At 42.3% G+C, this 12,178-nt stretch overlaps 1 protein-coding gene across 1 annotated transcript in view; it reads left to right on the top strand.

The window, feature by feature from the left end:
- Positions 1–12,178, top strand: part of MELK (maternal embryonic leucine zipper kinase) — a 96,237-nt gene that overhangs the window by 45,842 nt on the left and 38,217 nt on the right. The window contains exon 9 of the mRNA XM_023203174.1: positions 2,336–2,434. Within this exon, the coding sequence (XP_023058942.1) occupies positions 2,336–2,434 (99 nt within the window). The remainder of the gene's footprint in view (positions 1–2,335; positions 2,435–12,178) is intronic.

Below are 12,178 nucleotides of genomic sequence, written 5' to 3'. Positions count from 1 at the left end.
TTTTTTTTTTTTTTTGAGACGGAGTCTTGCTCTGTCGCCCAGGCTGGAGTGCAGTGGCCGGATCTCAGCTCACTGCAAGTTCTGCCTCCCAGGTTTACGCCATTCTCCTGCCTCAGCCTCCCGAGTAGCTGGGACTACAGGCGCCCGCCACCTCGCCCGGCTAGTTTTTTGTATTTTTAGTAGAGATGGGGTTTCACCGTGTTAGCCAGGATGGTCTCGATCTCCTGACCTCGTGATCCGCCCGTCTCGGCCTCCCTAAGTGCTGGGATTACAGGCTTGAGCCACCACGCCCGGCCTTAGTTTTTATATTTTTAGTAGAGACAGTTTTCGCCACGTTAGCCAGGCTGGTCTCGACCTCCTGACCTCACGTTTTCTGCCTGCCTCGGACTCTCAAAATTCAAAGTGCTGGGATTACAGGTGTGAGCCACTGGCCTTTTGTTGCTGTTGTTGTTTGTTTGTTTGTTTTTGATACAGAGTTTTGCTTTGTTGCTCAGGCTGGAGTGCAATGGTGCGATCTCAGCTCACCGCAACCTCTGCTTCCTGGGTTCCCAGGTTTAAGGGGTTCTTGTCCCTCAGCCTCCCAAGTAGATGGGATTACAGGCATGTGCCACTATGCCTGGCCAGTTTTTGTACTTTTAGTAGAGATGGGGTTTCACCATGTTGTCCAGGCTGGTCTTGAACTCCTGACCTCAGGTGATCTACCCGCCTTGGCCTCCCAAAGTACTGGGATTACAGGTGTGAGCCACCATGCCCAGCCTGGCCTCTTTAAAAAAAAAAAAAAAAAAAATTATAGACAGGGTTTTACTCTGTCACCCAGGCTGGAGTACAGTGGTATGATCTTGGCTTACTACAGCCTTGACCCCCAGACTCAAGTGATCCTTCTACTTCAGCCTCCTGAGTAGCTGGGACCACTGGTACACACCATCACACCTGACTAATTTTTTGTGTTCTTTCTTTAGTTTTCTTTTTTTTGGTTGTTTTTAAATTTTATTTATCATTTCATTCCTTATAATTACTTTCAGCAAACCATATATTTTTTGTAGAGATGGGGTTTCGCTGTGTTGCCCAGGCTGGTTTTTAACTCCTGAGCTCAAGCGATCTGCCTGCCTCGATCTCCAAAAGTGCTGGGATTACAGGTATGAGCCACGGCATCCCGCCTGTTCCCAACTCTTGCACATTAAGTATGGTAGTAGATAATATATGCTTGAATATTAATTAATAATTAATTAATTAAAGATAATAAATGCTTGAATGAGTTGATGTGCTATTGAATGGGCCCTGTTACCTAGTGCAGTGGTTCTCAAACTTCAGCAGATATTAAAATTACCCCAGGCTTGTTAAAATACAGTTTGCTGAACTCCAGCCCCAGAATGTGTAATTCAATAGATTGGGGCAGGACTGAAATTTTGCATTTCTGACAAGCTCCCAGAAGATGCTGATGCTGCAGGTCTTGGGGCCACACTTTGAGAACCACAGTTTTAGTGGAATGAGCCTCTGAGGGTGAAAGATAGGAGTGCTGAAGCCTAGGTAAGCACTCTACCAATTAATCAATGTATCACCTAATCTGATCTATAAAATGGGGGTTCCGAGCCTGGCCTCACTGCTATGTAGTAGTATGAGGACAAAGTGAGATTGATAGGAAACACTTTGAAAATCTGAGTATCTTATTAGTGCAATTTTTTTTCGTTATGTATTCAGAATATCTTCTGTTTTTTTCATCTATTAAATCATCTCCATCTTTTATTCAAAATTTACCTCAAACTCACTCACCTTGATTAAGTAGGGCCAGACCACCAAATCTCCATAATGAAATTGAAAATGCCTTAGTCTTTCTTCTAGACTCCAAAAAAACCTTAAATCTTTGTTAATTTTCTCTCCTTACCTTTGAAAATTACAAATGGAAAGGTGTGCTTTTCAGCTTGTTCTGTGTGATTGTAAGCTCATTGGAGGTAGAGATTGCATGTTTAGTATGAATGCCCTGCATTGTGGCTGCTTGAATGTTGAATTGGTGAATATTTCCCGTGAATAGGTTTTCCAGCAAAAGACTATTACATCATACAATAGATTGACTGAACTTCATGAATAATGTCCATACCAATGAAGTTCATGTTTGTTAAACATTTATCTTCTAAGCCTGTGTTGTTTGCTATAGTTTTCTTGCCTCTGTTGCCTTTTTAAAAGAATTTATTCCAAGGCCATTTTAAGGTCTTTGACAGCATTTTTGTGATGATAAATTTTACATCTGTTCTGATGCATTTTTAGTTCTCAGGAGGAAAGGTGTTCTATGTTCTGTATTTGAAATGTTAATCTCTAACTACTTTTTAATGGCCACTAGGTGGACCCAAAGAAACGGATTTCTATGAAAAATCTATTGAACCATCCCTGGATCATGCAAGATTACAACTATCCTGTTGAGTGGCAAAGCAAGAATCCTGTAAGTAAAATGAAATCCAGTAGACTTTTTTTTTTTTTAAACTTTGTGTGGTCTTTGGGTGAATTCAGAACCTACAATGATGTGGTCTAAATATACAAGAAAATATATTTTGTAGACTTATTAATCAGATTGGTGTTTGGGAGACTTGACACCTAATAGACAGTGGTTCCTTGACCCTATCTGCAAATGAGAATTACCTGGGACCTTAAAAAGAAATGCCTGCTCCCCATCTGAGAACAGTTAATGGGAGTTTTTAAAAGCTCCCTGGTGTTTCTCATGTGCAGTCAGTCACGGTGCTCTGGGAATCTTGGGCAAGTTACTTAACTTTGCAGAGCCTATTTATTCATCTGTAAAAAGTAGGCTAAACCACTTCTACTTCCCAGAGAAGTTATGAGGGTACAGTAGTTCTCAAACTTTTTAGTTTGAGGACCCCTTTATACTCTTAATATTTATTTATTCATTAAAAAGTAACATAAAACTATTATATAATAACACAAATATTTTTATGAAGAATAACCATTTACAAAATACATTTAGCAAAAAGAATGACACTGTTTTACAACTTTGCAAATTTCTTTAAAGTCTAGCTTAATAGAAGACACCTCTATACCCACGTGCTTCTGTGTTCAGTCTGTTTGATAGGTTTTGATTGAAGCCAAGGAATAAAATGCAGCCTCACACAGATATGTAGTAGGAAAAGGAAGACAAATTTTAATAGCCTTTCAGACAGTTTCTGATATCCCATTAAAACTTGAAAAGTGGTAGTTTCTTAAAGGGTAATTGCATGTGGAATCTGAAGCCATATCAATGAAATTTTGTACTGTATTCCATAAAATCCATTGTTCTGTCCATTAGATCTTTTCCCCACATAACATCATACATTGGTTATTTGGAAAACACTGGTTCACTGACTTATGCAAATCTTCCAAACGTTAACAGATTTCGTTATACAACATTAAATCACGTTCCTTAAAATCACTACTGATCTCAGTAGAAAAGTCTTTTAACTATTGGAAAGCACTCAAGACCATGGTGGCAAATAAAAGTTTTCTAAATTCTAATTTTTGCTTAAAAGTTCAAATTCTGTCACTGACAACAAATGTGTCATTTTCCTTGAACTGACAAGTTCCCATGGTTCATTTTTGAGAAAATGCTAAACATTTAAGTCTAAATAAGTATAGTTGGTCAGTGTTCTTTCTTGTCAAAATAGTTTTCTTTGAAAAAAACAGCTAATTAGGCCAGGCATGGTAGCTTGCGTCTGTAATCCCAGCACTTTGGGAGGCTGAGGCAGGCATATTACTTTAGGTCAGGAGTTCTAAACCAGCCTGGCCAACATGGTAAAACCCCATCTTTACTGAAAATACAAAAAATTAGTTGGCATGGTAGTGCCTATAATCCCAGGTTCTCGGGAGGCTGAGGCAGAAGAATTGCTTGAACCCAGGAGGCAGAGGTTGCAGTGAGCTGAGAGCGCCACCGCACTCCAGCCTTGGGTGACAGAGTGAGACTCTGTTTCAAAAAGAAAAGAAAAGAGGCTGGGTGCGGTGGCTCACGTCTGTAATCCCAGCACTTTGGGATCCCAGGCAGGCAGATCACGAGGTCAGGAGTTCGAGACCAACCTGACCAATATGGTGACACTCCGTCTCTACTAAAAATACAAAAATCAGCTGGGTGTGGTGGCACACACCTGTAATCCCAGCTACTCAGGAAGCTGAGGCAGGAGAATCGCTTGAACCCCAGAGGAGAGTGAGACTCCATCTCAAAAAGAAAAAGAAAAAAATGGCTAATTGAGCTCATAATTCAGTCACACAGGTGCTTTTCCTCAAGACAGCTATCATACTTTGGTATGTAGAAGTACATTATGCTACTACCTGTTTAGTCACACAGAATATGTACTCAAAGTAAAAATGTAATAAAATTAATATCTTTTACTGATTTATCAAGGAAATTCTTAATTGAAACTGCCTTCTTTTCAAACTATGGGTATATGACAAAGAATACAATATTTTAGTACAGTTTGGTGCCACTGCATTGATTAATACTAAGGTGCCAGCAATTTTATTTATTTAATTTTAATTTTTTATTTTTTTGAGAGGGAATCTCGCTATTATCATCCAGACTGGAGTGCAATGGCACGATCTTGACTGATTGCAACCTCCACCTCCCAGTTTCAAGCAATTCTCCTGCCTCAGCTACCCAAGTAGTTGGGATTACAGCCACCTGCTACAACATTTGGCTAATTTTTGCATTTTTAGTAGAGACAGGATTTCACCATGTTGGCTAGGCTGGTCTCGAACTCCTGACCTCAGGTGATCCACCTGCCTCAGCCTCCCAAAATGCTGAGATTACAGGCATGAGCCACTGTACCCAGCTGCCAGCAATTTTACTTATCACTGCTTTCATACCATCCATACAAATGTCAACACTTTGATAAATGAAAAATAATATTATAAAAATAGTTTGATCTTGGAGACTCTCAGGCATCTGCAGACCGTGCTTTGAGAACTGGTCTAACATGCGTATATGTAAAAAACATAAGCAACACCAAATGTTGTTTAAGTTTAAACAGTTTTAAAAATATTTCTACATTGTTTTTAAAAAATGCTTTTTTTTTTTTTTTTTTTGAGACAGAGTCTTGCTCTGATGCCCAGGCTGGAGTGCAGTGGCACAATCTCGGCTCACCACAACCTCTGCCTTCTGGGTTCAAGTGATTCTCTTGCCTCAGCCTCCCGAGGAGCTGGGACTACAGGCATGCGCCACCATGCCTGGCTAATGTATATTTTTAGTAGAGATGGGGTTTTACTGTGTTGGCCAGGCTGGTCTCGAACTCCTGTCCTGCCTGCCTCGGCCTCTCAAAGTGTTGGGATTACAGGCATGAGCCACTGCGCCGCACCTTAAAAATGCTTTTTTTCAAACAAACGGCCACTTGGTAAAAATGTGGATATTACTATAGGACATGGATATTTTGTGTATTAGTTACTGTTGCATTAAGAACTACCCTGAAATTTAGTGGTTTAAAACAATAATTTGGCTGGGTGCGGTGGCTCACACCTGTAACCCTAGCACTTTGGGAGACCAAGGCGGGTGGATCACCTGAGGTTGGGAGTTTGAGACCAGCCTGACCAAGATGGAGAAACCCCGTTTCTACTAAAAATACAAAATCAGCCTGGCATGGTGGTGCATGCCTGTAATCCTAACTACTCGGGAGGCTGAGGCAGGAGAATCACTTGAACCTGGGAAGCGGAGGTTGCGGTGAACCGAGATTGCACCATTGCACTCCAGCCTGGGCAACAAGAGTGAAACTCTGCCTCAAAAAATAAATAATAATAAAAAATAATAATAATTTACAATTCTGTGGACCAGACATTTGGGCTGGGTTCAGCTGGGCCGTTCTTATGTAGGCCTTGCCTGGGGTCGTGGCTACAGTCGTCTTGTAACTGGGCTGAATGGTCCAAGCCTCGCTAGAAAGACTGGCTGTTTCCTGGGCCACATGTGTCCATCAGGCTAACCTGGACTTTTTTATATAGCAACTGGATTTTCTTTTCTTTTGTTTTCTTTTTTTTTTGAGACCAAGTCTCACTCTGTCACCCAGGCTGGAGGGCAGTGGCGCGATCTCTGCTCACTGCAAGCTCCGCTTCCCGGGTTCAAGCCATTCTCCTGCCTCAGCTTCCCGAGTAGCTGGCACTACAGGTGCCCGCCACCATGCCTGGCTAATTTTTTGTTTTTGTTTTTTTTTAATAGAGATGGGGTTTCACCGTGTTAGTCAGGATGGTCTCGATCTCCTGACCTCATTATCCGCCTGCCTCAGCCTCCCAAAGTGCTGGGATTATAGGCATGAGCGACCGCGCCCGGCCAGCAACTGCATTTCAGAAGAAGAAAGAGGATAAGCCCTAATACTGTAGCATTTTTCAAGCCTCTGCTTGCATTGTACTAACTAGTGTCCCACTGGCCAAAGCAAGCCATGTGGCAAAGCCCAGAGCCACTATGGAAGCTGTATCTTTCAAGGTTGTACAATTCTTATTCTCTATTTATACATAAGGGAATGGAAAAATGAAAAACAACTATTTATGAAATAAATTTAGTGAGAAGAGTGGCATGGCTTTACATCTTTGCCGATTTCTTTGAAGTCTGTCTTATTAGAAGACACTCATGCTTCTGCATTCAGCCTGTTTTGATAACGTCGTTTTGATGGAAACAAATGAAGAAAATACAGCCTCACAGAGATATGTAATTAGAAAAAAGAGAAGTATTTTAATAGTGTTTCCAGATAATTGGGGATATTCTCTGATATCTCACCAAAACTTTTTCAGTGAACTAGGACATGTGCATGAATCAACAGAATAGCTTAGAGGTGTGTCTCAGATATGCCAAAGCATAGAATTGGTAGATCTGTGGGGTATTTGCTTTCTGGAATAATCACACCAATGTAAATATCCTTCCCAGTAGCCAGCTCATCTTGGAAAGAAAGACTATACTTGTTCCAGGCCCCTTCTCACTGTTCTGCCCACTATTAATGGGCCATGTGTCCTGAACTGAAATCACTCCTGATTCTCCTATGATTGTTAACTCCTAAAACTTTCTCATATCCAAATTTCCCCTGGCCCTACGTGACATCTTTAATATCTGTTGAGCAAATACAACATAATTCTAACAGCAACCATACCAAGATCCTAAGAATAGTAGAATGTGCAAGCATCTGAGCAGTGTAGCAGCAGAACCAGGGAAGCTATGATGTGCCCCTTGTGAGGTGGAGAGAGTGGGTGGTGCAAATGCCTGTGTTCAGCCATTGGGGGTCATCATTTCTCCATGTGTGGAGGGCTTTGCACATCTCAGCCATGATCCTAATAGGATAGAATACATTACTGTTTGTGTTAGATGCCAAAATGAAGAAAGTCTCTACTTTCTACAACCCCAATTTTTTTTTTTTTTATTTGGGACACAGTATAAAGTAAAATATATAAAGTTTTGAGTGTTCCAAAAGAGTCTACCGTTTCCCTTACATTTTTTTTTTTTGAAAATGGAGTTTCGTTCTTGTTGCCCAGTGACGTGATCTCAGCTCACCGCAACCTCCGCCTCCTGGGTTCAAGCAATTCTCCTGCCTTAGCCTTCCGAGTAGCTGGGATTACAGGCATGCGCCACCATGCCCGGCTAATTTTGTATTTTTAGTAGAGATGGGGAGTATCCATGTTGGTCAGGCTAGTCTTTAACTCCTGACCTTAGGTGATCCACCAATCTCGGCCTCCCAAAGTTCTGGGGTTACAGATGTGAGCCACCACGCCTGGCCTCCCTTACATCTTAATATAGTAATTGCTACTATTTATTGAGCACAGAGTAGAATAGTGTACTATTATAGTAAAGGCTCTCTGTATATTATACTGTGGTATAATATAGGTAGAACTCTTAGGGTAGTACCTTTAAGAGTCAGGCACTACCCTGTCGGCTTTATGTTTTTTAACTCATTTAATCTGTACACCAACCCTCCGAAGTAGGTACTATTATTGCCCCCTTTTGCAGATGAGGCAACTGAGACATAGAATCATTAAGTAACTTGCCCAAGGTCAAACAATGAGTAAGTGTAGAACCAGGATTTGAACCCACACCGAAGGGTTCTGGAATGGAATGGATCTGATAGACTAGCTGATTCAAGCTCAGGGCCCACATCCTGTGTATTTGCAGCAAGCATTGCTTATCTGGTTTCTATTGAAGTAGCTACTGGAGCAGAGTGATGGAGAGGTGGCACTGTGTTATGGTAGAAAAACCTGGGGCTAGGAATGAAAAATGCCAGTCTTGGGCAGATCACAGTAACTTTTCTGAGTCTTCATTTTATCACCTCTAATATGGGTATTCTAATGTCAATCTGTGCATGTTTGGGTCATGTTTTGCCATTTATAGAGTACCTTTACATGTTGTATCATTAATCTCTTTTGCCTGCCTTGCAGAGCTGTTATAAAATCAAATGAATTATATACAGGAGAGGCATAATGGATTGTTGTTGCTTTTTGAAGGATTTGCTTTTCTCTTTCAGTATTGTGTTTCATCAAGAGTGAACTATTTAAAAAATTCAGATTTCCTTGAATATTTAAGGTATAGATGCTGCCTGTTCTGTAACTCTATGCATGATCTCCTCCTACCATTTTCATACATAGTTCTGGTACCCAAGTATTGTATCAAATAGAAGTTATAGTCAGTTCCATTTTCTGCCTTAGTGAACAGGAAATGTAGTAGGCACGGATAATCCAAAATAATTGGCTAGCTTTTGGGATGCAGTTTTGTACTTCATTTGAGTATGTGTGTCTGAGAATTCAGAGTGCTTTAAGTATTGATCCTCTTTGGAAAACACAGCTTGAGATTAATCATGTTTTTCAGACCCTTGGTATCTTTTCTACCCCACTTGTTTCATTGTTTCCAGTTCAGGAGCCCAGCAGAGATGGTAGCACCTCCTTCCTCTGTCTCCTGCCTTTCTCACACATATGCCTTGTGGTAAAGGTACAGGCAGGAGGCTGCGGGAGAGAGGGGTTCTTTTACAGTTAAAAAAAATTTTTTTTAAACTTAAGATGATGGAGGGAACCTCAAAAATTATTTTCTTGCTTGAGCAGTGTTGACATCAACAAGAAGATACCAGATAATTAAGGTGTCTAGGCTTCTGAGGTTGAGACCATCTTGAGGGGGAATCTATAGTTCTAGGAGCAGTCACAGTCAAAGCAGCACAATGAAAACTTATTCTTAGCACTTTGGACTTTCACAGTACCACTAGTATAAACCTTTGTGGTCTCTACTTTGTCTGTAACCCATGAGGTTGTGCTTGTACCAGTCAATAATGCAAGGCTGTCTCAGTCTGTTTGAGCTGCTATGACAAAATACCATAAATTGAGTGGCTTAGAACAGAAATTTATTTCTCACAGTTCTGGAGGTTGGGAAGTTCAAGATCAAGTCATCATAGAGCTACAGTTCTGAACAGTAAAAATAAAGAAAAAAAAAGATCAAGGCACCAGCAGATTTGGTGTTTGAGGGCCACTTTCTGGTTCATAGAATGGTTCTTTCTTGCTGTGTCCTCACATGGTGGAAGGGGACAATGGGGAAAGGCCTCTGGAGCCCCTTTCCTTTCCTTTTTCCTTTCCTTTTTCCTTTCCTTTTTCCTTTCCTTTCCTTTCCTCTTCCCTTTCCTCTTCCCTTTCCTTTCCTCTCTTCTTTCCATTTCTTTCTTTTCTTTCTCCTTCTGAGATAGGGTCTCATTCTTTTACCCAGGCTGGAGTGCAGTGACTTAATCATATGTCACTATAACCGTGAACTCTTGGGCTCAAGTGATCCTCCCACCTCAGCCTCCTGAGTAGCTAGGACTGTGAGCCATTGCACCTGGCTAATTTTTGAGTATTTTTTTGTAGTAACGGGATCTTGCCGTATTGCCCAGGCCAGTCTCCAACTCCTGGCTTCAAGTGATCCTCCCACCTCAGCCTCCCAATGCCCTGGGATTACAGGCATGTAACCATTGTACTTTGGCCTGGGGCCTCTTTTATAAGGGTACTAACCCCATTTATGAGGGCAGAGCCCCCTCATGACCTACTCACCTCCCAAAGGCCCAACCTCCTAATACTATGACACTAGTGATTAGGTTTCAGCATATGAATTGAGAAAAATTTATCTTTACTGTTTCTTTTCATGATGGCAGCCTTACTTTCTCTTGAGCTTTTTGTTACAAGTGTGATGTTCAAAACAAGGGAAGCTCGTGATATTGCCCTGCTTTGTGCTGAACAGACCTCTCTTTCATGTTATGTTTGGTTCTGAATACCTCACTTCGATGTGTAGTATCAACCTGGAGTGTGATCTAAAGAAAGGGCCAGAATAGTAAGGGGAGTTAATCATTAGTGGAGGTTGGCAGAACTAGAAAACAGAAGACTTGCAGAGGAAAGGTTGCTTATAATAGGAATACTCAAATTTCTGAAAGGCTCTTCTATCATAGAGGAAATAGAATTATGACTGTTAGTGAAAATAACCGTTTTTTGAGGGCCTACTCTGTTGAGACGTTGTACTAGGCACTTGCTGTATGTTGCATATATTGCAGGGCATGTACTATCTCTCTCTAACAGATGATGAAATTGAGACACAGAGGTGTAGTCATGTTCAAGGCCACATGGTTATTAGTCCTGTTGCAATTAAAACTAAGGTCTGTCTAATTCCAAAGCCTGTTAGCCATCAGGTTGTACCAATTCCCAGTGGACAGAGATCGCAGGGAGACAGACCTCAGGCAGCAGGAGGGAGATGCTAACCATTCCAGCTGTTCTGTGTACACTTTAGAGGAGGCCTTTAAGCAGAATGTAAAGCATCCCTCACTTGGGCTGCCATGAAGAGAATTTTTTTTGAGATGGAGTTTGCTGTTGTTGCCTAGCCTGGAGTGCAATGGTTTGATCTCAGCTCCCCACAACCTCCGCCTCCTGGGTTCAAGTGATTCTCCTGCCTCAGCCTCCTGAGTAGCTGGGATTACAGGCATGCGCCATCACGCCTGGCTAATTTTGTATTTTTAGTCGAGATGGGGTTTCTCCATGTTTATCAGGCTGGTCTCGAACTCCTGACCTCAGATGATCCACCCACCTCGGCCTCCCAAAGTGCTGGGATTACAGGCGTGAGCCACCGCACCTGGCCTAAGAGAGTTCTTATGTTGGAAAGATGAACTTTAAAATTATATTCCTCTGCTTCTCTTCCCGTGTAATCTTCTGAGCTCCCTTCCAGGTCCAGGCCAGGCTATTCCTGCCTTTTTGTTCTCAGTGATCCTTGTTTGGTTTTTTTTTTTTTTTTTTTTTGAGACGAGTCTCGCTCTGTTGCGGCCCAGGCTGGAGCGCAGTGGCCGGATCTCAGCTCACTGCAAGCTCCGCCTCCCGGATTTACGCCATTCTCCTGCCTCAGCCTCCCGAGTAGCTGGGACTACAGGCGCCTGCCACCTCGCCTGGCTAGTTTTTTGTATTTTTTTTAGTAGAGACGGGGTTTCACTGTGTTAGCCAGGATGATCTCGATCTCTTGACCTCGTGATCCGCCCGTCTCGGCCTCCCAAAGTGCTGGGATTACAGGCTTGAGCCACCGCGCCGGGCCTATTTGGTTCTGAGAACCCATTTCCGGCCCTACCTTTAGTGAGGTACCATCATGTAGGGATTATTTGGATAATTTCTGTCCTTAAACAAAATGAATTTTGTGTAGAGGCTTTTACTTACTCTTTTTTAAAGTTGTGGTTCAGCATAATAATGATTATGTGGCATCTATGGCACTGTCGTAAAGGCTCCTTGAATTGTGCTAAACATAAATATAATGAGAGGTACCCTGTGCTCTACAAGTCTGAATCTTTTACCAGTCTGTTGCATAACCACTGATTTTAAATGCCTAGGCGGCTGCTCTTTGATGAAAATACCAACGCAGAGGCCGGGCGCGGTGGCTCAAGCCTGTAATCCCAGCACTTTGGGAGGCCGAGATGGGCGGATCATGAGGTCAGGAGATCGAGACCATCCTGGCTAACACGGTGAAACCTCGTCTCTACTAAAAAATACAAAAACCTAGCCAGGCGAGGTGACAGGCGCCTGTAGTCCCAGCTACTCGGGAGGCTGAGGCAGGAGAATGGCATAAACCCGGGAGGCGGAACTTCCAGCGAGCCAAGATAATGCCACTGCACTCCAGCCTGGGCGACAGAGCGAGACTCCGTCTCAAAAACAAAAAAAAAAAGGAAAGAAAATACCAGTGCAGGTCTTGCAGTAGGGAAGGGGGGTT

The sequence above is a fragment of the Piliocolobus tephrosceles genome, chromosome 14 (genome assembly GCF_002776525.5).
Source record: "Piliocolobus tephrosceles isolate RC106 chromosome 14, ASM277652v3, whole genome shotgun sequence".
In the NCBI taxonomy this organism is placed as follows: Eukaryota; Metazoa; Chordata; class Mammalia; order Primates; family Cercopithecidae; genus Piliocolobus; species Piliocolobus tephrosceles.
Note: the sequence above shows the minus strand (reverse complement) of the source record. Positions and strands in the feature narration are given on the sequence as shown.